We start from the raw sequence: 26,485 nt of genomic DNA, 5'->3' as shown, positions 1-26,485 counted from the left end.
TCCTGTTCTTATTGTGATATTGTTACACTGACATGCTGTGAGGTGTGAGAGCTGTAATGATTTATATACTATTTTTAATTCACTAATCCAGACAGGCTATAAAGAACAAAATGCATAGGGAAGGCGTAACTATAAAACAAGACAGACATGCCAAGCACCATTAAATATTAGGGGCAGCAAAACCTTTGAGTGGCTGTTGTGCAAGAGACTACGAGATGGGTGGGACATGGTCACTGCCTTTTTCCAAGGTCACCTTCAATAGTCCTTGTGTCACCAACACAGCCATTTGGGAATAAAAGTTGAAAAATGTGACCACTTTCAAGCCAATAGAGCCAGAGGATGATGGAGGAACAGTAACACACCTAGCTTCTAGCATAGGAAGAGGAGTGATGTCTGTTTAGTGAAATAATGAAGCAACTGTAGAGTCATTCTTGGAACAGTAGTAATTAATTACACTGAAGTACTGTCCAGCCTTCCTTGGCTGGAGGTTTGATAACCACCACAGACCTTTAAGAAGGAGAGAGTAAAATGAAAAATAGGGGAGAGACTTCATGGCTTATAGCTACTGTAATAATTATAGTTACTACCAAACCTCCTCCCAAGTCAGTGAAATGTATTCGTCTGATACTAACTTAATCACTGCTTTATAATCTCAGATCCAGAACAGCAAATGTCACACTTATGCCAAGTGCACAAGCTACTTATAAAAATCTCAGTAACGTTGCTATTTTATCTAACTGTAAGACAGCAAAATGGAGTAGTCTGTTATATCTGTCATGAAGCTAAGACTATGCATGTCTCCAAAACTGGCAAACATATTGCACCATGTGAAAAGGATTTCTTAAAAAGGTTTTTAAAATTTCACTCACATACACACACCTTTCCAAATTTCAACCCAGTGATTAAAAAAATAAAACCACACAACTGAGTTGTAAAGCTCAGTCTCAGGTATTTCCATAGAACCTGGTACCACAGTACACAGTACTGAAAAGCCTTTCATGATAATGTCACTAATTACAACTGATGCTTGAATGTGACTGTTAAGGCATGGTGGGAAAAGTCACATTCAAACATAAGTTGTAATTAGTGACATTATCATTAAGCGCTTTCAATATCATGTGATTTTTCCACCCCACTTCTAATAATCACAAATACAGCGTGAAACAGCTTTACCCCAGATTTCTCCAAGATCCATCAGTACATGGACAGACCAATTTTTTTTTCCAGGAACCAAGTTACTGAGACTAAGCCTACAAATATCACTTACACAAATAGAGACCCAGCTGTTACAAATGAAATAAAACATGAAACAGTTGAGTATCTCAGACCTTTTATAGTGTTAAAAGGAAGACAGTGACCATCAATTTTAAAATGACCGCTTTCCTCTAGTGATTTCGTCTTGTGAGCACATGGAGTAGCATTTGAGACTCCAGAGGAAACCGTGTTCAGCTGTCCTTCACTAGTACATCTTAATACAATATAGGCTTTTGAAAGAGGGATTTAAAATAGGGGCAATTAAAAAATATATAGTAACTTTTGATTATATAAACCAACAAAATAGATAAATTCAAAATAGATTTGTTGACTTCAAGAGTGACAAGTTTTGCTTTCTGTTTAAACAATTTAACCGGACAAAAAAATAATTCTCTCTATTAAGTATCAGAGGGATAGCCGTGTTAGTCTGGATCTGTAAAAGCAGCAAAGAATCCTGTGGCACCTTATAGACTAACAGACGTTTTGCAGCATGAGCTTTCGTGGCTGAATACCCACTTCTTCAGATGCAAGTCTGAAGAAGTGGGTATTCACCCACGAAAGCTCATGCTGCAAAACGTCTGTTAGTCTATAAGGTGCCACAGGATTCTTTGCTGCTCTCTCTATTAAGTCAACTAATTACTAAAAGTAACAATTCAGGAAATAAAGTTTGAGTGTTTCCTAGTGGTCTAACTGAAGAAACGACAAGCTTGCCATAACAGTAGAATTTATTTACAAATTTAAGCATGGTTTATATACACCTCAATTTACATAGAGTGAAACTAGTATTACACTTGATATCAATATACAGTGAAAGAAAAATGAAATAAAGCAAAGTGCATACTAAAATGAACCTTCATTATTTCAAAAACAGATGCCAAGCATGTCATATTTGCATGTTTCTGAATGCAAATTCAGAAACATGTATTCCTAAAATACATATACATCTGTAACCAATCAGCCTAGCAGCTTGGTATTCTGTTTTAGAGCAAATGTCTTGAGGTTCTTCCATACTGCACTAGGGATGTCATGGTACTAAGTTGATTGAATGAAAACAACATAGTAAATAGAAAAAAAAGTGGTATTGCAGCACTGGTTTTTAAAGGAAAGGAAAATGCATTCTCTACTAATAAAAAAAAATTAGCTAACCCAATGTTATACTTACAACAAAATCCTGTGTTAATGCTAATTCTAAATTTAATTACCAATTTATTTCAAATTTTTCACATTGGCACTATTTTTTTCACTATTTAACTTTAAATGTTAATATTCCAATAAAAGCCTTCTCTCTAGGAAAGGAAGTGTATAGTGTCTAACATTTTCTATACTTGTACAGAGAGAGACTTATAATCAGCAAGTGTTAATTTTCCTAAAAATTGTTCCTTGGACCTGGCAGCAGCAAGATGCATATATAATGCTACTTGCAATAATTTTTGCTTGATTGCTAATGGTTTCTTTTAGACTTTCTTCTGGCTCTAGAAGGTCAGTGAGTACTTATATTCTAAAAGTTGTATAATTTCAAGCAAAAAAGATTTATTTTTATGGAACAGGTAACAGGGAATGTTTTTTAAAACAACAAGCCACTTGCTTCTGAAGTACCCCCCCCCTTTTTTTTGAGTAATACTTGTCTCCTCTTGGAAGAAATCTTACACGGGTTATTCAAAAAGTCCATACACAATATTAGTAAAAACCAACTCAATAGTATGTCCAGCAGTATAAAAGCCTGGCTATCAAATTACACCCATATATTGCTAACCTTATAAAGTTTGAGAGATAACTTTGTCAGGAGCACATTAGGTGTGACAGCACAACATTTCCCATCCCTGGCACAATTTTGTCAGCACGAATGCTACTTTTTACAGCATGGTCCAAAGACTTGTATACAGGTGTATCCCATCATTGCCCACATATCGTGTTGAAAATTTTGAATCATATGAATATGTACATTTTATCTTTTAAGAGTATGAAAGTGCAATTAACAACAGTTTATCTGTTTTGGGAGCCCTGTATTTCCCTGTATTGGGGATGCACTGTGTATCCACTCATTTAACAGGTATGTTTGTTGCATTTCTGGAGCAGGAACAGTGGTTTTTTAAAACTGTACTTTATTGGTAAACATAAAATCATTACTGTTTTGTAACTTTAGCACTTAAAGGCTCACTTCCTACAAAATTTTATACTGTACATATTAAGATGGTACTACTTCAAACCAACAGATAGCAGCATAACCAAGGAAAATATGCTTGAACACACTAGAGCATTCACTTTTCTTTTCTTCCAATTTCAACATTTGACTGAGGTCTCCAAAGAAAGTGGATTCAACCCTGAGATTTTATATTTCTGATTTTTTTTCCTGTGGGAGCTTACTTTATTCCTTGTGTCTCATTCTGAACAAAGACAAAATTAGATAATTGTAACAAAAGCTCAAGACAATGCATAACACTAAGAAATGTTATTAATACTATGCAAACATCAGGGGAAAAAAAAGCTATGCTGCATTCAGAGACAACTGCATTGCTAGATGTACATTCTTCAAATGATCAGTTAGACTCCATAAAGGAAGTTGTTATCTCACTTCTAATTTTTTCCCCTCAAGAACTATCTGGATTTCTTTGGCATCCAAAGTCTCATATGTCAATAAAGCTTCTGCTAAATTCTTGTGTTCTTTTGCATGGGTCTTCAAGATGTTCTTTGCTCGTTCATATGAGTCCTAATATAAAAAAGGTAAAAGTTTTTTTAAAAATTCAGAACAGAAAACTTAAGAAAATGATACAAGTACATTTTGAATTCAAAATACACCACTAAGAAAGGGTACGCAGCACCCGTGAGAGATGTCCTTTCAGTTCACTCCTAAGTATAGCTTTAATCTTGCAGTCTTAAGCACTTGCAGCATTTTATGCTTATGATTAGAGTCCCACAGACTTCAATGGCTCTCCTCAGGTGTGTAACTTTACACCCATGTTTAAGTCTTTGCCAGGATCAAGGTCTATGTGTGGGTTGAGGAAGCAATCCTGCAGACCTGCTTTGTGCTACTTAATTTTTTTATTTTTTTTTTAAGTAAATTTGGAAACTGAATGACTGACAAATCAGTACAAGATTCCTCAAAGATTACTATTGAACATGTCAAGTTTTAAAATCAAGCCCTGCGAGTTATCAAAACACAATAAAAAGGCTTAACTTTTAAAAATACTTATATTACACAGCTTCAAACTTTGCTGTATCTCTCAAAATGTGCCCAGGCTCCAAAGTGCGTACAATCTAAAATTGTGTTTGTTTTTTAAAGTTAAAAAGTACCTTTTATCAATACACTTTTAGACAATTTTTTAATTACTCAAAAAAAATTAAGTTTGAGCCATTGAAAATAGAGGATTAGAAAAATATAGCAACACTTATCACAATGCTATAAATATATGTAATCTGAAAATCCCAATACACCATTTTAAATTAAACATAATAAATCTGAATCTCAAATATATCAGCACTGTTAGAGTTAGAATAATCATTTATATACAATATAATTTAACCACCAACCCTCCCTCAAAATGCTAACCAGGAAGTAAAAATTTGGGGGAAAAAAATGGTACTAGATACCCTAAACTGGAACTCTGATCTGGAAGTCTCAGTATGACAAAGAATTATGTTCAATTACTTGATGGAAAGTTATAAAACAGTGTGAAAGAAACACAAAATCACCACCTATTCTAAAATAAGTAACTGGAAGGTATTTAGTAAAACTCTCACATTAATTCATTGGAATTACGCAGTTAAAGTACAGCACCACTCTGAAGACACAAGTATGTGTTAACATAGAATGCATCAGGTGTGCTTGGATAACAAAACCAACCCTGCCTATGCCATACTGCTTAAACATAAACCAAATGCAAAGCTACTAACTCCTCCTCAAAGGCATTCAATATGAAGAGACTGTGGGTTTTTGTTCAAATTTGACTTAGCTGCACCTTTAAGAATATTTCCATGCAGAAGGTCAGGCACTATACTGTATATTGCAAAGAAACCAATATAATCAGTCATTCATTATCTTTGTTCAGCCCATCTCTTAAATGGGATAAGTAATTGCAGGAAATAAATCTTACCCTTAAAAGTGTTCTTATTTCCTGTTCAATTGCAGACTGGGTTTCAGGACTGAGTTTCCCTGTATCTGCGTACGTCATGACACCAAGCTAAAGAAAGAGAATAGCAAGACAAGAAAAATCTTCCATTTCAATAAAAAACTGATGCTATTGCTATTTTTGTATAAGAGATGTACCATCCACCCGCCACCCACAAAATTGCAAGATAATATATACATCCATATTAATAAATCTGCCAAAAAGATTCAGAAGCCAAACAAGCATCAGAGCAACTGCTATGACTCGGTAGGACTAAATTTATATTAATATGATCTTACCTTCTCACTCATTCCAAATTTAGTCACCATCAGCTTTGCTATTTTAGTAGCATTGTCGAAGTCACTGGAAGCACCTAAATATTAAAAACAAAATTTATGTTACATTCAACTAAACCAAAAGTTACATAAACTGAATATCCATTGACAGAAGATTCTTTAGCCACAGATCTCAACTGACCTGTTGTGATGTGATCACTTCCAAATACGAGTTCTTCTGCTACTCTCCCTCCCATACTAACATCCATTTGTGCAAGCAGCTGGGATCTAGTTTCACTCCACCTGTCATTTTCTGGTAGCAAAGATACCTATAAAATGTAGAACTTGTCAGATTAAAATAAAATAGAGCATAAAATAAAGCAGTGTTAGGGCTTCTGTTTTTTTCTGCATTTATTAATTTTATTTTTCAGGTGGGTTTTTTTTAAAGCAATTTTTGAGTTTTATATAGATGTCCAAAAATCAGGAGTTTTCAGGGCTCATTAGTATATATTGTAATGAGCAATCTCTTTGTAACATCCCCTAGTACACTTAAGTAATACTGTTTCAAATTGCACTATGTTAAAGCACACTATGAAACCTTTAGTGCACACCAGCAGGGTCTCCACAGACCTATTAAAGATTAATACATTAGCGTGCTTTAGAAATTGCACCCCTGTAGTACACATTACTGCTCTGTGTAGACAAAGTCTAAATATTAAATAAATATATGGAGATACACCTATCTCACAGAACTGGAAGGGACCCTGAAGGGTCATCAAGTCCAGCCCCCTGCCTTCACTAGCAGGACCAAGTACTGATTTGCCCCAGATCCCTAAGTGGCCCCTTCAAGGAATGAACTCACAACCCTGGGTTTAGCAGGCCAATGGTCAAACCACTGAGCTATCCCTCCCTGCAAAAAAGATACAAGTAACTATTTCCAGTGTTTATTGGATAAATGCCAATTTGTTTTCTTTTTAAAAAAAATATTTTAAATCAGAGGTGTTTTATTGGTAAAATGTAAAACCAGAAGCCCTAAGCAACCTACAGGTTGATATACCCAAGAACCAAGATCAGGGAACTACAAAATGACTAGTGTCCCCACTATTTCCTGAATGTGTACTCAGCACAGGTCAACTTGTCTGGAGGATATAGATTCACAGATTCCAAGGCCAGAAGGAACCATTGTGATCATCTAGTCTGACCTCCTGTATAACACAGGCGATAAAATGTACAAAATAATTCTCACATTCCTAGAGCATCCCTTTTTAAAAAACATTCAATCTTGATTTAAAAATTGTCAGTGATGGATAATCAACCACAACCCTTGGTAAATTGTTCCAATACTTAATTACTCTCACTGTTTGAAATGTATGTCCTATTTCCAGTCTGAATTTGTCTAGCTTCAACTTCCAGACACTGGATTGTTATACTTTTTGCCGCTAGACTGAAGAGCCCATTATGAAATTTTGTTCCCCTTATCAAGTTACCCATTAATCTTCTCTTTGTTAAGCTATACAGACTGAGCTCTTTGAGCCTATCACCATAAGGCATGTCTTTTAATACTTTAATTCTCATGGCTATTCTCTGAACCCTCTCCAATTTACCAACATCCTTTTTGAATTGTGTGCACCAGAACTGGACACAGATTCCAGCAGCAGTTGCATCAATGCCAAACACACAGATGAAATAACCTCTCTACTTCTACTCAAGATTCCACCCATTTATGCATCCCAGGATCACATTAGTTTTTTTAGCTACAGCGTCACCCTGGCAGCTCAAGTTTGGCTAATTATCCACCATGACCCCAAAATCTTTTTCAGATTCTCTGCTTCCCAACATAGAATCCTTCATCCTGTAAGTATGGCCTACATTCTTGGTTCCCAAATGTATACATTAGCCGTATTAAAACGCATACTGTTTGCTTATGTCCAGTTTATCCAATGATCCAAATCGTTCTGAATCAGTGATCTTTCCACTTCATTATTTATCATTCTGCCAGACTGAGCCATTTGCACGCTTTATCAGTGACAGTTTTACATTTTTTCCCCAGGTCACTGATAAATGTTAAAACAGTGTAGGAGCAAGAACCTGTGGGATCCCAATGCAAACACCTGCTCAATGACTAGTCCCTGTTTACAATTACATTTTGAGACCCATCAATTAGCTAATTTTTAACCAATTTAATGTATGCCATGTTGATTTTATATCGTTCTAGTTTTTTGTTTTTTTTTTTTAAATCAAGATGTCATGTGGGTACTGAGTCAAACACCTTAAAGAAGTCTAAGGCTGTTACATCAACACTACTACCTATATCAACAGAACTTGTAATCTCATCAAAAATGATATCAAATTAGTTTGACAGGATCTATTTTCCATAAATCCACATTAACTAGCATTAATTACATCACCCTCACTTAATTCTTTATTAATCGAGTCCTGTATCAGTCACTCCATAATCTTGCCCAGGGTCAACGTCAAGCTGACAGGCCTATAATTACCCACCCCATCCCATTAACCCTTTTTTTAAATTGTCACAACAGTCTCCTGGAACCATCCCAGTGTTCCAAGACTTACTGAAAAATCAACATTAATGGTCCAACAACCTTCTCAGGCCAACTCTTAAAACTCTGAGTCACAAGGTTATCTGGACTTGCTGATTTAAAAAAGTGTCCAACTTCAGTAGCTTGTGTCTAACATCCTCCAAAGATACTAATGGAATGGAAAGTGATATCAACATATGATGAGACTACATCATCTGGATTTCCCCCAAAGACAGAACAGAAACATTTATTGAACAGTTTTGCCTTTTCTGCATTATTATTAGGGGCCCTACCAAATTTCAGCCATGAAAAACACATTATGGACTGTGAAATCTGGTCTCCTCCATGAAAACTGATCTTTTGTGTACTTTTACCCTATACCAAAGGTTCTCAAACTGTGGGTAGGGGCCCCATTTTAATGGGGTTGTTGGGGCTGGCGTTAGACTTGCTGGGGCCTGGGGCTGAAGCCCTGGGGCTTGGGCTTTGACCCCTGAACATGGGGCAGCAGGGCTCGGGTTTCGGCTTTGTCCCCCTCCCACCTGGCACAGCAGGGCTCAGGTGGACTTAGGCTTTGGTACCCCTCCTGGGGTCATGTAGTAATTTTTGTTGTCTGAAAGAGGTCGTGGTGCAATGAAGTTTGAGAACCGCTGCCCTATACTATACAGATTTCACAAGAGAAACCAGCGTTTCTCAAACTGGGGGTTCTGACCTAAAAGAGGGTGATGTGGGGGAGAGGGGTCGCAAGGTTATTGTGGGGGGGGTTGCAGTATTGCCACCCTTACTTCTGCACTGCCTTCAGAGCTGGGTGGCTGGAGAGCGATGGCTGCTAGCCAGGTGCCCAACTCTGAAGGCAGTGCCCCACCAGCAGCACAGAAGTAACAGTGGCAATACCATACCAGACCACCCTTATTTCTGCGCTGCTGCCGTCAGAGTTGGGTCCGGACCCCTACAGTTAAATATCTGAAATCTCATGGTGTTGTAAGTCTGAAATTAAGAAATTTATTTTTAAAATCCTATGACCGTGAAATTGACCAAAATGGACCGTGAATTTGGTAGGGCTCTAATTATTATAGATAATACCATTTCTCTCTAGTAATGGACCAATACTATTGTTTCTAATATATTTTACAACTCCTTATTGTCCTTTACTGTGCTGGCCATAGATTTCTCCTTGTGCCCTTATCAATTTCTACAATTCCTAACTTCTGTTTTATATTCATTACTTGTCAACTTCCCTTTTCTTTAATTTGGTTTGTTTGTTTGTTTTTACAGCTGCCTTCTGTTCCCCTCTAAACCAGGTTGATCTTTTAACTAGTGCAGCCTTCTTTTTCAATTGGGGTTTTCTGGGCATTTAGTAAGATGTTCTTAAATTATTCCCAATTATCACTCACAATTTTTCAATTAAATTCTTTCTCCCAACTGACTGGGCTCATGATTGTTTTCAGCTTTGTGAAATTAGCCCTATTAAAGCGCATATATATATATATATATATATATATATATATATATATATATATATATATATATATATATATATATATATTACTGGTCTGGATTTTATTCTGTTTGCACATTATAAACATGGTCAAAGTAATGATCACTTCTACCTAAGCAACCATTAATGTTTAGTTCTGTGTTCAGTTACTCTGTTGGACCTTGCCTTAATACAGAATTCCTCTGTGTTGGTTGCAACACTTGAGGATGTTTTAGTACTAGCAGCATGAGACCTCCAGTGTATGTTACTCAAATGAAGTCCCCCAGTCTCAACTTTTCTTCCTTCCATGTTGCAAATAGGTGCATAAGGTAGTGGGCATCTTGTTCCCTAAACTGATTTGGTGGTCTACAGCAGACACAAACTAATATCCCATCTTGTTCTGTACATGTTTGGACACTGGTTCATATGCTTCTGGATCAATGTGTTACACTAGTTTGGTTGGATATTAAAAGACAAATATACACAACAGGGAACACCTCCCTTTCTGTTCAAATATCACCCAGCTCAGATTTCAAAGGACAGGATAGAAATGTTGAAGAGGCAAGGTCTGTCCTAAAAGAAGAGCGAGCAATCTATTGAAGTTAGCAATCTATTTTGGACAAAATATCTTTGGAGAAGCACTGGCTTGATACAAGGAAGTTTCTATAAAAGGCAACTCTGCCTTTTAAGCTTTCTGGGATTTTCTGGCTGTTCTAGAAGAGAAATGGACTAATAGTAGTTCAGAATCACATCAAGACTTAATATTCCCTCCTTGCCTGTTTGAACCATTATTGATGGCTAGCAGGTTTGAAGCTAAGGATAAGTCTGTCTCTCTAACCCAGCTATAGGAAAAAGGAACAAAGTAGAAAAAGCAATTCAGAAGATTTTTCTCTTTAAAAAGCTTATTTTTATATCATATATACATTAGTTTATTACGGTAGTTTTGCAATATCATGACGTGCCTTTTATGTCACAATGTTGCTGGGAAATTCCTTAAAAGTGCAAAAAGGTAAATAGTATAAATGTTAGGCTTATTTTAAAAAAACTCACATGTCCAAGTGTTGGTCCTCGGGGCATGATTGTAGCTTTGTTGATTGGCATTGCATCTTTGGTATAATATGCAATTATAGCATGTCCAGATTCGTGATATGCTGTGATTGTTTTGTTTTTATTGTCAATTTCTACACTTCTACGTTCAGGTCCTTAAAAGCATATGAAAAGGAAGAGAATAATAAAGCTGCATAACAAGCAAATGAAATTAACTATCATTCAAACATGTTTACACGCACACAGACAACTGACATTTGAGGACTACAGTGAAATAAATCAAATTATTGTCATTAGATTTGTTACTAGGAGGAATTTTCAAAAAGGCTCAGTATTGGCCTAACTCCGCTCACACTGAAGTCAATTTGACTTTAATGGGAGTAATATGAGGGTAATTCCAAGTGCTTTTGAAAATGTCAGTCCATCAAGTATAAATGGATCAGAAGATGTTTTTGGATTAGTATATGCCTGAGGCATCTAAATTTTACCTCACCATATGCCTCAATCCAAATCTTGCTCCAGGGTTCTGATAATCCACCTCCCTTCTTTACAAGGAAGAAGCATATCTCCTTTATTTGATCCTTTGCCTCCCATTTATTTTTAAAGTGCTGACAGCATACTCATTACTGTATAGGACATTGATTGAGACAGTCCTTGCTACAGAAAGCTTGCAGTATTAACAAATCTCAGACAATCTGTTTTAAACTGTGGTTAACATACTGTTAACCCTCTGATACAGATGGGTCCTATCCAAAGTTGGGGTGAATAGCAGAAGGCTCTTGTACAGCTATAAGTCATCCCCTTAACCCTCTTCCTTCCCGAGAGCCTCAGTCATGTCACAATAGCATGTTTTACCTCAATCCAAATATTCTCGTAACTGTATCTATGGTATAGTCTGGCTGAGTATGTTACAGACAGTGCCATTGTGGTTTTTTTTTTTTTTTTTTACACTATTCGAATTTGTGAAAGATTATTGCAGTAGGTTGGAAATATGTTAATTTCTTCTTAATTTCCTAGCTTCAGAGCTTCTAAACACCCAAGCATGTTGGATATAATGATTCAATTAATTGCCTCTAAAAGCCATTAGCCTTTATGGCAAGAGTAAATTTCCCAATGTAGCACACTACCACACAGAGCATTTGCTGTTAGTATCTGAAGCTGCCATGGCAACTACTATAAGCTTTGACCTAACTAGATAACATTACTGTACTTGAGACTATTACATTATTAGAATATCATTTAGGTTTGCATTTGAAAGCATCCATCTTAGGCCTTTCTAATGTGCCCACCACTGTAGCTGGTAAGCACTAACCTAAAAACATCAGTCTAATTGAGAAGCAGGTAGTTGAAAACGATGATAAAATGCAATAAACATACTCAAATATAAAACACTACACTATCTTAAAAATTATTAGTCTTCCATATGTAAAAGCCTACCCATGAGAATTTTGTCCTTTGAGAATTCCAGTTCCTTCATGGTTACCATATCTTTCCCATCAACAGCTGCCTTTAATGCAGCTTGGTTCACAAGATTTTCTAGCTCTGCTCCAGAAAATCCTACTGTACCCCGTGCAATTATTTCTGGATCAAGAGCTGTGTGAAAAAAGAATAGATATTGATAACACCTATTAATTCCTTGCAAAGAATTTTGTTTCTGTTTATCTAACAAAGTCAAAAATGGGTTAGACATTTATATGAATGAGAATGCCTGGTTACAATAGTAAATATTTTTATATTTTAATAAAGTTTTAGAAGGAATATGAACTCTCATGCCTCTGGATTTAAACACATCTCTAACCATTGCAGATTAGAAAGAAGCTCTGCTCAGAGCAGGTTGTCCCATAACTGTCTATTAAAGGGTTTCTTGCACCTTCATCTGAAGCATCTGGTTCAAATCACTATTGCTGACATGACAATGAACTAGATCAGGGGTTCTCAAACTTCATTGCATCGTGACCCTTTCTGACAACAAAAATTACTTCACGACCCCAGGAGTGGGGACCAAAGCCTGAGCCCACCCAAGCCCCAGCACCCTGGGGGAGGGCAGGGGAGAACCAAAGCCCCAGCTCCCCAGGCCGGGGGGGGCCAAAGCCGAAGCCCAAGGGCTTCAGCCCCAGGCAGGAGGCTTGGAATCTGAGCCCTGCCGCCCTGGGCTGAAGCGCTCAGACTTGGGCTTTGTCTTTGGCACTGGGCCCTAGCATTAAAACAGGGTCACAACCCACTCTGGGGTGCGGAGTCATAGTTTGAGAACCACTGAACTAGATGGACCAAGAGTCTGATGGCAAAAGATATCATCCCATGCAGCTAAATATTTATACTTACATTGATCATACTTTATTTTATTAAGGTACCATTTCAGAATTTCTGTTCGACCTTTCACATCTGGCCTTGGAACTGTAACTTGCATGTCAAAGCGGCCAGGACGTATTAGAGCACTAAGAGAAAGGAAAAAGAAACTTAGTAAATAAGATGTGCTTTAACATTTGAAGATCAATGTTACTGACAGAATGTTACAGCAACATCTAATTTTCTTAATAAGAGACATTTTGTGAAGACTTTCTCCCAGGAACACACCTCTCTCTCTCCATTTATCTGTATGCTGTGGAAAAAGCGGGTGTAGGTGTTTGTTGCTGGTTAACTTTAGCAGAAAGCAATTTCTATTAATCTATCAAGAGGTACAGTAATATTTTTGATGTATAGAATTACTGCCAAAAATGTATATGCGGCTAAGGGGTGATTCTTTACCAAGTTGTCAATGCATCATGCAGCCAACACTTAGCACATTTTTACAATTCTTACTAGAACACGTGGTAATATTTCCTCTAAATGGGTGGCTCTTAAATTTTACAAACTGGCTGGTCCCTACAGCTTTCCAGAGAAAAGTAACCTCAACTCATTTGTAAAATCTGAAGATTATCACAACTGCATAGACAGCCCCCATCACTATAGCATTGGAGATTTAATACACATTTGTGAGACTGGTACATAAACATCATACTTACTTATCTAATGCTTCAGGGAAGTTTGTTGCACCAATAATAATAACTCCTTCATTAGGCTTAAAGCTTCAAGAAAGATTTTAAAGGATATTAGTTTACAAAGTTAGATTAAGCATTATGAAATTACTTAAAAAACCACAAAAAACAAGGACTTCACACTTTTTAGTTAGTTTACTACTTCTGGGTCTTCTCTGGGCCAGCTGCAATTTGTCTATCAGAGTGTGGAGTCCAACGAGGTATAAGCCACAAACAGCCACATCAACCCAATGATTGTCTACATGTCCTCTACCTGCCCATCCATTCCAGAGGAGACAGCTCTGGAGGCAATCAATTGATAGATCATCATTAATAGGGACAGTGTGTCTTTATTTCCTAAAATGGGGGTTAAAATTTGGTCTAAATAATGGAAAAGGCATATTTTTCACACACTCCCACCCCCCAAAAATCAAACCTCTGTTTTGAAAATTAAAGTATTTTAGGCTTAATCAGTAACAAAAATAGCTTTGTTAGGTTTATGGCTTGAATGAGTTGATGTGAAACATCAGGTACATTTTTGTCCAGACCCAGAGTTAAGCACTATTACATAAAGATTGATGAAGGAACATTCCAAACCCACACTGCTTGTCTAAGTGGCAAGATGCAGCCACGCTCCCTCGGTCAAGTAGGGAAACAGTTTTTTTAGCTTATCCTTGATGACAACATGCAGGTAGTAAGCGCTTTTCAGCTTGATACATCTATCAGTGGGGGTGAATTTAGATTTTATTTGGTTTAAGCCCTAGAAAGACTGTTCCTAGTTCTCAAGGCCTGTATCTCAGTGAGAACACCTGCCAAATGCATCTACTTGAATCAGAGGAAAAACGACAAAGTTAAGCAAAGCTGGTGCACATAGCCCTTCTGGCACTTACTAAGCCAGTGCCCCCTGGGGCTAGAGGGGAAGGGATTATTCAGCCCTGCAAAGAGAAAGCAACATTTCCATCAATACTTCCCCTTTCACTGGTAGCTTTAATTCCTGCTGGGGCTCTACAGGCACTAAACCAGCTAATGCTCCAACTCAGATTTCTCATCCCCCCTTCACATATACATATACATATCTCACACACACACTTTTTTTTTTTTAAAGCTAGCGCGCGCCACCCCCCCATCTGCTCTGCCACTTCAACCTGGCCCTCTCGTATACTTTCCGCCACCAGAATTCCTGGCTCTACTGTTCTTGCTAGCATAAAGTGGTGATGAAATTGGTTATAGGTATTATTTAAATTGTATAAACTTTAATCAAATCTCAATGTTGAAGAGATTCTTAACCTTAGCTTTAAGAGAGGGAATATCTCATTCAGGTGTTTTAAAAATATCAATATCAGAATATCAAAGAACAGAAATATATGTACCCATCCATTTCGGCAAGAAGTTGATTGATGGTCTGTCTTGAGTAGGGATGCATTGGAGACTCAATTCTCTTCCCGCCCACAGAATCCAACTCATCAATAAATATAACACAAGGAGCATTTGCTTTTGCTTCCCCTAACAAAGAAAATAGCTTAAGAACATTTGAAATCAATGCATTTCATATATACAAATTATATCCAATTTTCCTTATTATTTTAGGATTCTATTATTTCTATTCTATTACTCCACTATTTTAGGACTCAATTTTTTTTTTTTTATTGGCCAACTGTCACCAGAATTGCGCTTATTTCAATCAATGAACCAACGTATTTGGGAAAAAGTGACCAAAGATTAAGAAATTCATATTTTAGATCATATGCACACAAAAACTGTTTTTATAGGATAAATAGATGTCAAATTGTGACCCATTAAAACAGAAGACATTGTCAAGTTTGAGGAACTTAAGGTACAATACAATAGGTCAACTTTATCAGCTGTCTCACAAAGGTTTCAGCTTCAGAATTACAGATATTAATTAACTGACTGCTCAAAAGCGAAGCTAAACCCAATTATAATTTGAACTGAATGGGACACAATCAACTTGACATCTACTCAATTTAATACATGTAATACCACCTAGCTCTTACAGAGCACTTTTCATCAACAAATCTCTAAGCACTTTACAAGGGAGGAGGTATCATTCTTCCCAATTTTACAGACTGGGAAACAGGGGTGAAGTGACTCACCCAAGGTCACCCAGCAGGTCCGTGACAGAGCCAGGAAAAGAAACTAGCTCTCCCGATCCCCAGTCTAGTGCTCTTTCCACTAGGCACATTTTACTCACTTTTTTAAAGAGGCAAAGTTTAAAGTAAAAGAAGTGAGTTTCAAGTGCACACCTGTGCCTAATTCGCCTGCCAGTTTGTAGTTTTACCAATTCCCCCACTTTTAAAAAATGTTTTTTTCCTCTTGCTGGGTGAAAGTCACAAAAAGGAGAAAATTACTATACTGTGGAAAGAGTGAAACTGGCTACACAAAAGTCTCATCAAATTACTGTTTATTATAGCACAGTAGCATCCACGATATGCTAAACACTGTACACACATTGAGAAAGACATATCCTGCAACATAGAACTTAATATTTTAGAAAGAAAAAAACAAAGGATAAAGGCAGGCAACACAAAACATAAGGAAAGTGTCAAGGTGAAGACTGATATCTTGTTAGTTACATTTTGTTTATATTTTGTTTTATTTATATTAAAACTAAAAAAAATTCTTCCTTAGGCGTTACTAAGACTACGATTTAGTCACGAATATTTTTAGTAAAAGTCATGGACAGGTCCAAGGGCAATAAACAAAAATTCATGGCCCGTGACTTGTCCATGACTTATACTATAAATACCCTCTGACAATCTTTGGGGGGGGGGGGAGACCACTGCTGTGGGGGACTAGCCAGGAGGCCGCTGCTCAGGGAGGGGAGCCGTGGGGGCCAACTGCTTCGGCAGCCCTGGGGTTAGCCACACTGGCACTGCAGAAGTCACAGCGGTCGCGGAAAAAAAAATAAAAAAATCACAGTATCCTTGACTTCCGTCACAGACACAAAGCCCTACACATTACATTTAGTAATGTTGGGACCTACTTGTGACAACAGTGGCTAAATAATATTCCAGACAGAATTATGATTTTAAATGGACATGTCCCTTTGTCTATGAAAGACTGAGGTATTAAATAACTTACCAAGACACATTTCTACATGTGTTGGAAATAGTTTACATTAATGCTGAAAGTTAAAAATAGTAGGTTTCTGCAGTTCATGGCCACTCACGAGTCCGGTTAGTCTCATTCATTTCAATGGAAAACTGGCCTAGTGTGGAAGTGTATTTTTTGCCATGAGACATTGCTACTTTTCAGCAACCAGTACTTTATGCAATTAACCTATGTACTACTGACACTTAAATAGCATCAGCAAACACCCAACTTAAAAAGTGTTAAAGGAATAGAAAACAACTGAATTGAAAAATTAACTTACTAAACAGATTTCGGATACGACTGGCTCCAACACCAACGAACATCTCATCAAACTCTGACCCAGATGCATAGTAGAATGGAACATCAGCTTCACCAGCCACAGCTCGTGCAAGAAGGGTCTTGCCTGTACCTGGTGGTCCAACTAACAAAATCCCTGAAGAAAGATTTATACTATCATAAACAAACTCTGTTATACAGTAGCTCTCGCATACCTTCTAAGTCTTTGATCCAAATTTGAAGCATGGAAACAGCAGAATTTAAAAAGAAGCATATTGCCAAATAAAATCAGAAATCTAGATACAACAGTATACGATACTATCGTTACTGAAATTCTACCAGTGTCAACTTTTTGATAACTGTATTTAGGAAAAATACTTCCTCAACAGTGCTGCCCCTTCCTTACATTTGAGAATTTTCCCCGTTTAAAAAACACAATCTACTATGTATGTTGTGTCATGGTCCTGTGACTTGTTAATTTATGAATATGATCAACAATATGATCTCTATAAAGTAGGGTAGGTCAATGAGACTCATTTAAATTTTATAGAAGATTCAAAGCCTGTCTATACGAATTAAAGAACAAACATAATGTTTAAAACATAATTATAGCCATATTTCAAAAGTCAGATGAAAATAATTTGACCTAAACAGAGCTACAAATTCCCTTTTCCTCTGTGTAAGTGCGCAAACAACTGCCATAAATGTAAGGCCAGTGTATATTAGACAATTGAATAATTGTTGAAAATGGGTTTCAGTTATAAGTCCTCCTAAACTGTTCCTGAAAACAGTTCAGGTGGCAGCGCAGGCATGGCAAGCCCATTTCACACCCCTGACATTTGGTGGTGGTCAAACTCAAGACAAGTTCCATCAAATACTAATTATTCTTGCTGAAACGGTGGTAACTATTGTGTCTAGTCTAAACCATTTTCTATACCAGTTCATGGCAATGAGGAGAGGTAAGCCATTTCCTATTTTTCAATTTCCTAACAGATTAGCTTTTAGGATCAAAAGAACCATTCCATTCTAGCCCACTAATTTCTTCAACTTTTTTTTTTTTTTTTTTTTAAGCTCACATAGCCTTCCATTTTTTTTGCCCAAGATTCTCGTTTCTCACATTTGGGCTGAGACAACACAAGAGTTCTGGGGGAGTTTCAGCAAAACTGGCTGAGCCCTTTTAAGGTTAGAGCATAAACATTGCTTCTTTTTCAAACATATTAAGATTCTTGTTTTAACTTAGATGGGTTTTTAAGCTATAAACATGCCACAGATTTAACCCTCAATGAGCACAAGTGCCTTTGATATGATCAAAATTTTGTTCGCACAGTTACAAGTGACAAAGACAACACACATCCACCATACACAGTACCAATTTTTACTACTTAAAAAACCCCTAAAGTTTTTCTCAAATCACAATGGGGTAGGACTCTTGGCATGGAATAGATACATGCTACACTATAGCTGTATACCACACTGGTGTAGTTTGAAAAGTCGAAATGGCTGACAACTTAATATCTAGATGATGATAGACAGCAAAGTCCAGTGATGATTGAATCTGGTAATATTCTGAACAGAGAGTTCTCAACTATTCTGGGAGCTATATGCATTGCTTCACGCTGACTCAGTCATTCAAAGCTTCAAAGTGAAATTCCAGGAGTCTTATTATATAAATTAACAGATGACATTCTTACCTTTTGGAAGTTTACCTCCCAGGACAGTAAATTTCTGTGGATTTTTCAAGAATTCTACAACTTCCTGTAGTTCCTGCTTAGCTTCTTCCACCTACACATTAAAATATGCCAGGAAATGTGACAAAGTAGTTATAAAACACTGCAGCTATTTTGATACAGTTACAAATAATTGTGGACAAAAACTGTGGAAGTAGTCTGTACTAGGAACATGAGCAGATATGTTCAGATTGCAGCAATTGTTCACACAAAAATGAAACAAAACAGGCTGGGAAAATGCATTAATGCAGTGTAGTCCTTAATGCTTCAAAAAGAAAGCAAAATATTATTTTATATTGTCCTCACGATACAAAAAAATAAAAACAACCAAATTCCATGACAAAGCGGAGCATTACTGAAGTTAATGCCAAAGTTTTCTCTAATGAGACTATTACAACTATTTATTTTCAGATAAATCAAAAATTATTTTTGCAGTAGAGATGCAACAGGAATTTAGAGCGCAGGTAAATAGCTACCCATTGAAACTGCTCCCTATTAAGTAGATTAGGGGAATCAGAAACAAATGCATTCTGACTTTTTAACACCTAGAGTAGCCTTCTTCAGTGGTAGACTTAGTAGAGACTGTACTCTCCTTACGCATTCATTCCCAACATCTGGTGATGCTTGTGGATGCAGACATGTCACTCACCACAGGGGCAACAAAAATATACTTATGCTTGGCTACTACAGTCTGTGAATGTTAGTTTGTGAAATAATCTATTCCAGGCACCAGGAAGATAGAACATACTTCACGGATTTCCCCCTCAACCCATATTGCCTACAGAAAACAAAAATCAGTTGGCAGCTACTTACCTGGACTCTAAAACCTTGTTGCCTCTCTACTAACTACAGAACAATTTGGAAATGCCATGCTGGTCTTGCTTTTCTAGGTTTATCATTCATCCATAGTGCAAACCTGATTCTATCATTCTATAACCAGCCCTGTAAAAACAAGACTTTTAGCCATGGGCTACCACTTTAGGAAAATACCTGCAAAAATCCATAATTTTTCAGGTTCATGGTTTGGCAACAAGCGATCCATGCAAAGCTAATTTTTGAACTTACTCCTTTAACATGTTCAAAAGTGACATTTTTCATCTGAATAGGATCAACTGCTGCATCAAGCCCAGATGTTGTCCGAAAGCGTACTGCAGGCAAACCAGAAGGGGGGATGTTTCAGTTTACAAGATGTCATTTAATTCCAAGACTACATATATAATATTTTTAATGGATATGCACAGTTAATCTGCCTGTGTTATGTCATCCATCTTTTTTTAAAAGCAATGTTTCCATTTACAAGTGTCCAGCTAGAATAAATATTTTAATAGCTTCATTTTGTAGAACAATTAAAGTTTAATTTTTTCCACATATATTTAATAGCTATATGAACTGAATTCAGTGGTTATGAGAGATTAACCAACTGCTTTTTGGTTCATTTTAGAGATCATTCCTCCATAGCTCAGGAGGAAGTCCTGTCTCCAAAAAATATATATACATAGGTAGTTGTACAAGTGTCCCCACAATGCCTCAACAATTCAACAATGACTCTCACCTCTGTTCCAGAGGTTCCACCCCTAAGTATGGAACTGTAGTCCAATATTGATACATTCAGCCTTTGGCCATTCAAATGAGATAGCTAACAAGCATAAATTTATGATGGTGCTTTTGGCAATATAAGCATCTGGTCATTAGAAGCTAGGTGAGATCACATGAGAACCACCAAATGGCAAAAGTTCTTTTCTCACTACTGACCTGAATGAGAACAGATCACCTAAATTCTGGGTCACATTACTTATTCTGCTCCCTCCACCCTCATTTGCAAGAGCTTTATCAAGAAAGTCAGAGTATCAGAGTAAGGAAAAAAAATTACTTTACACATTTGTAGTTATCTTTTGAAGTGCTGAATGCAAAAGCAATAAATATTGCCTAAATTCCTTTCGTATTTTGAAATGTTACCTTAAAATAATCACAATACAAAGTACAATACACAGGTTGAACAAAAAGAAACTGAGTAAAGTGAAAGGTTAAAGGAATGAAAAGTTAACAAACCAGTATCAGAAAAGGAGCCTTTACCAGATAAAAATGGGGTTTTTGACAAGCCATAAATACCAAGCAGTAACAAAACAAGGAGAAAGAGACGTGTTCGTCTTAAGGAATCTGTAAAAGAAAACACAAAAAAATGTAAATAGGATGAAATAAACTACTTTCCAAATAACAGAATGTGATGGTATTACATTAAAGCAGCTTACCATTTGTTCTTTGCGTGAGTGCCTGTGCTTTCAAAAAGCCCTCAGCAAAACCAGTTTTAAACGCATCTTGATGAGCTTCAGGTACATTTTTTGTTTTCACTAACTTGTCTAAGCTTTCAACATCAGATCCTCGGTCTCTCAAAAGGAGTCCCTAAACATACATTGCATACTAATATTACTTTGTATTCATTTTGATAGAGAGCCAGTTTTTCAATGAGGAACTGTCAGATATTAGCAATATTAATTTGTTTTCAGTGTACAAAAAGTTACAGTAGAACCTCAGAGTTACAAACACCTTGAGAATGGAGGTTGTAACTTTGAACAAAAATGTTATGGTTCTTTCAAAAGTTTACAGCTGAACATTGACTTAATACAGCTTTGAAACTTTACTATGCAAAAGAAAAACACTGCTTTTAACCATCTTGAAACAAGCACAGAAACAGTTTCCTTACCTTGTCAAGTATTTTTTTGTGTGTAACTTTCCCCTTTTGTTTTAGTAGTTTACATTTAACACAATACTGTATTTGGGAGGTTTTGTTTTTGTTCTCTTTTTTGTGTCTCTTCTGTCCGCTTGCATATTTCTGGTTCCAAATGAGGTGTGCGGCTGACTGGTCAGTTCATAACTCTGGTGTTTGTAAATCTGAGGTTCTACTATATGGGGCATCTGTGACAGAGTAGCTATTCCAGTAACAACATTTTCTGGCTACTCCAAGATCTGGGTTTACTGCATTAGATTTCTGCAAGTTAACTTTAAACCAGGAAGACACCTCCTGTTTAGGTGAGCATGCTACAACGTTAAAAAGACATCAGCCATCAAAGTAGCTATTCTTAAAGCAGTAGCCAAGTTACAACTGCTATAGTACAAAAAAGCACCCATTTATAAGTGAAACCACTCACTGAACTTCTGCGCATAGGAGTGCTTCATTGGTCTCCAAGATTCTTTTGTAATTTATTTTAAAATTAGGTCAGAAGCAAAATATTTTATTTTGGAATTAAAAATGTACTCTTCTAGGTTTTCAACCTGTTATCATTACAAGAATTAATGGATTTAGGGATCCTTATATCAGCAATAGCAAAGCAAGACCTGGGTGCAGGATAAGGAAGGGGAAATTGAATCTTTTCAATTAATTGAAGTTATAAGATCTAGGAAGATTTTCCTTTCAATAAGTCAGAACATTACTGATTATTCAGTAATGAAATGTCATGACTTAAGTCTTCAATTTCTTCACAGTAGTCATGATCTCAAAATGTAGCTCTTTGTACTTGCCTTTACAAATGAAGGGGATATGTTTTCTGTTTCTGCAAATCGTTCGGATGTCGACTGCAGACGTCTTGCTCTTGATTTCAAAGTCTTAAACCCCCGAGACTGTATGAAAACTTAAACAAACACACTTTCCTTTAACATCATACTTCCTCTTTAAGCAGAGAAGGAATAAGGTGTGTCAAACAAATCAAAGTTACACCATATTTGTAGGTTCTTCCTGTCTTATTTCTCCAAAGCCTCTTATAAATGATACTTTTTGTTTTTATTATTTATGCAATAAAATATATAAGTTGACCATACTAAAAAGGTGCTAGGTGACAAGAATAAATTACCAGTCATTTCAATTAGTTTTAAAGTTTTATCTGAGCCTTTGAATGGCTACACTCACTCCAAAAAGGCTCTTGCAACACAAGTTCCCCAATTAATACTAAAGTCATTCTGAATCCCTCAGCATACTTAATTAAATGTACTGCAATCCTAATACAAAACCAAAGGAGAGTGACAAGTTACACCTCAAGAAAGATTTCAGAGTGGTAGCCATGTTAGTCTATATCAGCAAAAACAATGAAGAGTCCTTGTGGCGCCTTAGAGACTAACACATTTATTTGGGCATAAACTTTCGTGGGCTAGAACCCACTTCATCAGATCTGATGAAGTGGGTTCTAGCCCACGAAAGTTTATGCCCAAATAAATGTGTTAGTCTCTAAGGTGCCACAAGGACTCCTTGTTATCTTAAGAAAGCTCACTAGTACTGATGTCAGATTTAATTTACTTATTTGACTCAAAAGATGAGGGGGTTTAGGTCCTCTTCGCTATCACTACTAAAGAATTTCACACTTTAAAGCAAAGTCTACTAATTATGTCATATTTATTGACTTTACCAAGAAGCCATGTTTCTAAAGATTTCTTCAGATTTAACAGCTCAAAACCTCGTAAGAATGGAAGGCCCTTAAGACTATTTTAAAAGTAAAGTATCAAATTCAAGTAAGTTTGCCAATATTTGCTGAATGCCCCCGTTACTCAGACTAAGTAGAATTTCCCAGGGGGGAGAAAACAAAACCAAACAAAACCAAAACAAACCAAAACACGATGCAAGTTAAAAAAACATGTTAACTGATCTCATGAGGTAGTTTCTTGCTTCATACCTGGCCAGCGCTGAAGGTCTGAACACACACTCTGGAGGGGACTAGGATGCTGTCTATATAAGTAAGATGAGCGTAAAGTACTAAATACATCCATGAAACCTAGAAAAAAAATTATTCAACAACATAAGCATGATTTCCATTTTAGATACATGATATTTCACACTAGACTTTTTATTTAGTCTAAGTTATTCTTAATTATCTTGAATCCAAATGTCTGCTTTATTTATATCTGGTCATGTGAAGTACCATCACAGAACAATAAAGAAACCATTACTAACAACATATAGTGGGAATTATTGAATTTCCTCATTTTGGAAACTTTCTCAGTATGCAAGAATCCTTTTAATTTTAGACCTTCCAGGTGAAAACAAATATTCCAGCTAAGACTTGAGATCCTGCAACTGCATGGGAAAATCCCAGTTAACTGGACTCTCACAGGATTTCTGTGTTGAGACTCATTTCATGAATTGATTTAGAAATAAGAAATGTACGAAGCATTAACACATTTTAAAACTACATTAAGGTATATCTGATTTGTTTAATAGTTGTACTATAGCATGGAAGCAACAAGAGGTGGAAAAGGGACAACACTGCAGGAAATGCATCAGCAAATACCATTTCAAAAATGTTAGCTACTGTGAATACATAGCATACCACAAGCATGCCTTATATCCACTGTTCAAAATAGCAATACTCAGACCGAGATTCACGAGCCACAAGTGACTCTTTAATACGTTTTCTGCAGCTCTTTGCAGCACATGATATTAAAACACTTTGTGATTTAATTAGTAACCAATCAGAATGCTTTTACTATGTTATTAACCAATAAAATAATACTTGGTCAGTCATTTTGTTGGGAGAATTTTACATATATAAAAATAAAAAATATAGTAAATGAAACAATGAATTCATACTACTGTGGCTCTTCGGGGTAACGTTGATTGCTAATTTGGCTTCTGAACCACTGAGGTCTGAGTATTGCTGGTTTAGTCTCATTGAAATGCATTGTACTGTTAAGAAACTGATTTCAACATCTCTATTAGGCAGGCTTCAAAAGTGGCACGGATATGGTCCTCAAAATGATGATCAGGGGACCATGAAGTCAAAAAAAATATTTGTAAGCACATGTTCAAAGAAGATATTTATATAAATTGGTTAAATCTAAGGATTATTCTGGGCCATCTTCTGAAATGTAACTAAAGGGTATATTAAAACATAAAAAACACTTATATTAATGAAACATTAAGGTAACATTTTAAATGCTCAAAAGCCTGGAAATTGAAAAGTTAGAGTTAAATTTACAACTTTAATTGTGCACCCTTGTATGTATGTATTACTATACAATCTATAATTATGAGCACATATTTTTAAATAATAAACCATCTCTCACATCTTTATAAAAATATATATTGCTAAATCTTTTTGGGGTATCATCCTAATGTTCCTCCATAATATCCAGCAGTATGAGTTATACCAAAAAGTACAAATGAAGTTGTAATAAGATGTAAGAGTAATGATGAAAAGCAGTATGAGCTGGCATCCTGCATAAGTATTTACAATTTAAGTGTCTACAATTAAATTGTAGAACTTTCAAAGCTCATTGTCAGCACTGCTTCATTAACATAGCTAAATTAAAAACACACTCTGGTAAAGAAATTACATGTAAAACTCAGGAAAAGTTTTGTAATACTTAGGCTAATTCCACCTAATTCTCAATTTTGGTATCCAAATCCCTTACGCAACTTTACAAATCTTAGCCTTAAAGTTTAAGAAACAAGCGAGGATAAACCACTAAAGCTAACTAAACTTCTACAAAAGGTAGTAAAGTACTCCATCTTGAATCTTGGTGGTTTATTTCAGTGACATAAGGACATGCTGTTAAACAGAACTTCTATAAGAAAATAAAATATATTCTGCTTTCAGCTGTTACAATGAGCTTGCTTCAGTCCTGAAGCAGTTTCTACTATTCTAAGATTTCTTTCCCCTACATTGGAATTTTAGCAGCTCTTTGGCCTGTGGCAGGGCTCCTCTCCCACCAATAGCTCTGCCCAGGTCATGTCTACACTATAAACTTAAGTTGACCTATGTTAAATAAACTTAGTTGCGGTGGTTCACATCCACACTGCCCTTCTGTCCGTGGTGCGTGTCCTGGAGTGCTTCCACCAACTTAAGAGGGGCAATGTGAGGGGGTGAGAGCCAGGACTCTCAGCTCCCTGCCAGGAGCCCAGCTCACCCCTAACCCCTGCTGGGAATGGGGAAGCCACACTGGGCTTCTCAGCTCCTTGCTGGAAGCCAGGCAGCTGCACTGTGCTCCAGGCACAGAGCCCCCCGCTGGTTGCAGCCAAGCTCCCAGTGGAGAGCAGGGAGTCAAGAGCCCAGGGGGGCAGCCCAGATCTGAGCAGGGAGCCATGAATCTGGACAGCAGCCCAGCTGGGAGTGGGGAACCGGGACCCCAGGGACAGCAGGGCTCCCTGTGGGGAGCCTGGGCAGCAGCCTGAGACTGAAGCCTGGGAGGCAGCCTGGCTTGGAGCAGACTGAGCAGCAGCCCAGCTGGGGAGCTGGGAGCCAGCTTTCTTATCAATTTCACAGCTCCAGCAGAGCCTTGAAACTGACAATGACTGCCAATAGATGTAAGAAATGCAGCATCTACAGGGACACCACATCGCCCTTAACTACACCAACGTAAGCTCTACGGCTCTTGTGGAGGTGGAGGTATCATGTCAGTGTACTAGGGCACTTACATCGGCAGGAGCAAGGCTGTAGTGTGCATACTGACATAATTAGGTCAATGTAAGCTGCCTTACATCGACCTAATGCTGTAGCGTAAGACCAGGCCTCAATCACCCTGAGTGAAAAGATCAATCTTATGAACTAGACTTTCATAGCTCTGAAGACTCCCAAAAACCCTTGTAACTCTCCCCTTTCAACCAGGGTCTTGTCTGTGCTAGCTATTTCTCACATTTATACCCACTCAGGCTGCAGTTCCTTCAGTAATTCTGT

General features: G+C 37.0%; 1 protein-coding gene across 2 annotated transcripts in view; it reads right to left on the bottom strand.

The window, feature by feature from the left end:
* Positions 1-1,961: 1,961 nt before the first annotated feature.
* Positions 1,962-26,485, bottom strand: part of YME1L1 (YME1 like 1 ATPase) — a 34,326-nt gene continuing 9,802 nt past the window's right edge. Inside the window, exons 4-19 of one of the 2 annotated variants that reach the window (XM_045005194.1) lie at positions 23,486-23,584; positions 22,344-22,453; positions 21,077-21,227; positions 20,877-20,984; positions 19,893-19,975; positions 18,792-18,882; positions 17,105-17,257; positions 15,081-15,213; positions 13,699-13,761; positions 13,019-13,131; positions 12,134-12,289; positions 10,700-10,851; positions 5,838-5,964; positions 5,660-5,733; positions 5,346-5,432; positions 1,962-3,961 (exon numbers count right to left, since the gene is read on the bottom strand). In XM_045005194.1, the coding sequence (XP_044861129.1) occupies positions 3,818-3,961; positions 5,346-5,432; positions 5,660-5,733; positions 5,838-5,964; positions 10,700-10,851; positions 12,134-12,289; positions 13,019-13,131; positions 13,699-13,761; positions 15,081-15,213; positions 17,105-17,257; positions 18,792-18,882; positions 19,893-19,975; positions 20,877-20,984; positions 21,077-21,227; positions 22,344-22,453; positions 23,486-23,584 (1,844 nt within the window). In that variant the 3' untranslated portion in view covers positions 1,962-3,817. The remainder of the gene's footprint in view (positions 3,962-5,345; positions 5,433-5,659; positions 5,734-5,837; positions 5,965-10,699; positions 10,852-12,133; positions 12,290-13,018; positions 13,132-13,698; positions 13,762-15,080; positions 15,214-17,104; positions 17,258-18,791; positions 18,883-19,892; positions 19,976-20,876; positions 20,985-21,076; positions 21,228-22,343; positions 22,454-23,485; positions 23,585-26,485) is intronic. The other variant, XM_045005195.1, reaches the window with a different exon arrangement.

Source organism: Mauremys mutica, chromosome 2 (genome assembly GCF_020497125.1).
Source record: "Mauremys mutica isolate MM-2020 ecotype Southern chromosome 2, ASM2049712v1, whole genome shotgun sequence".
NCBI classification, from domain to species: domain Eukaryota; kingdom Metazoa; phylum Chordata; order Testudines; family Geoemydidae; genus Mauremys; species Mauremys mutica.
The sequence above is the reverse complement of the archived record's forward strand: the minus strand, read 5'-3'. Positions and strand labels throughout refer to the sequence as shown.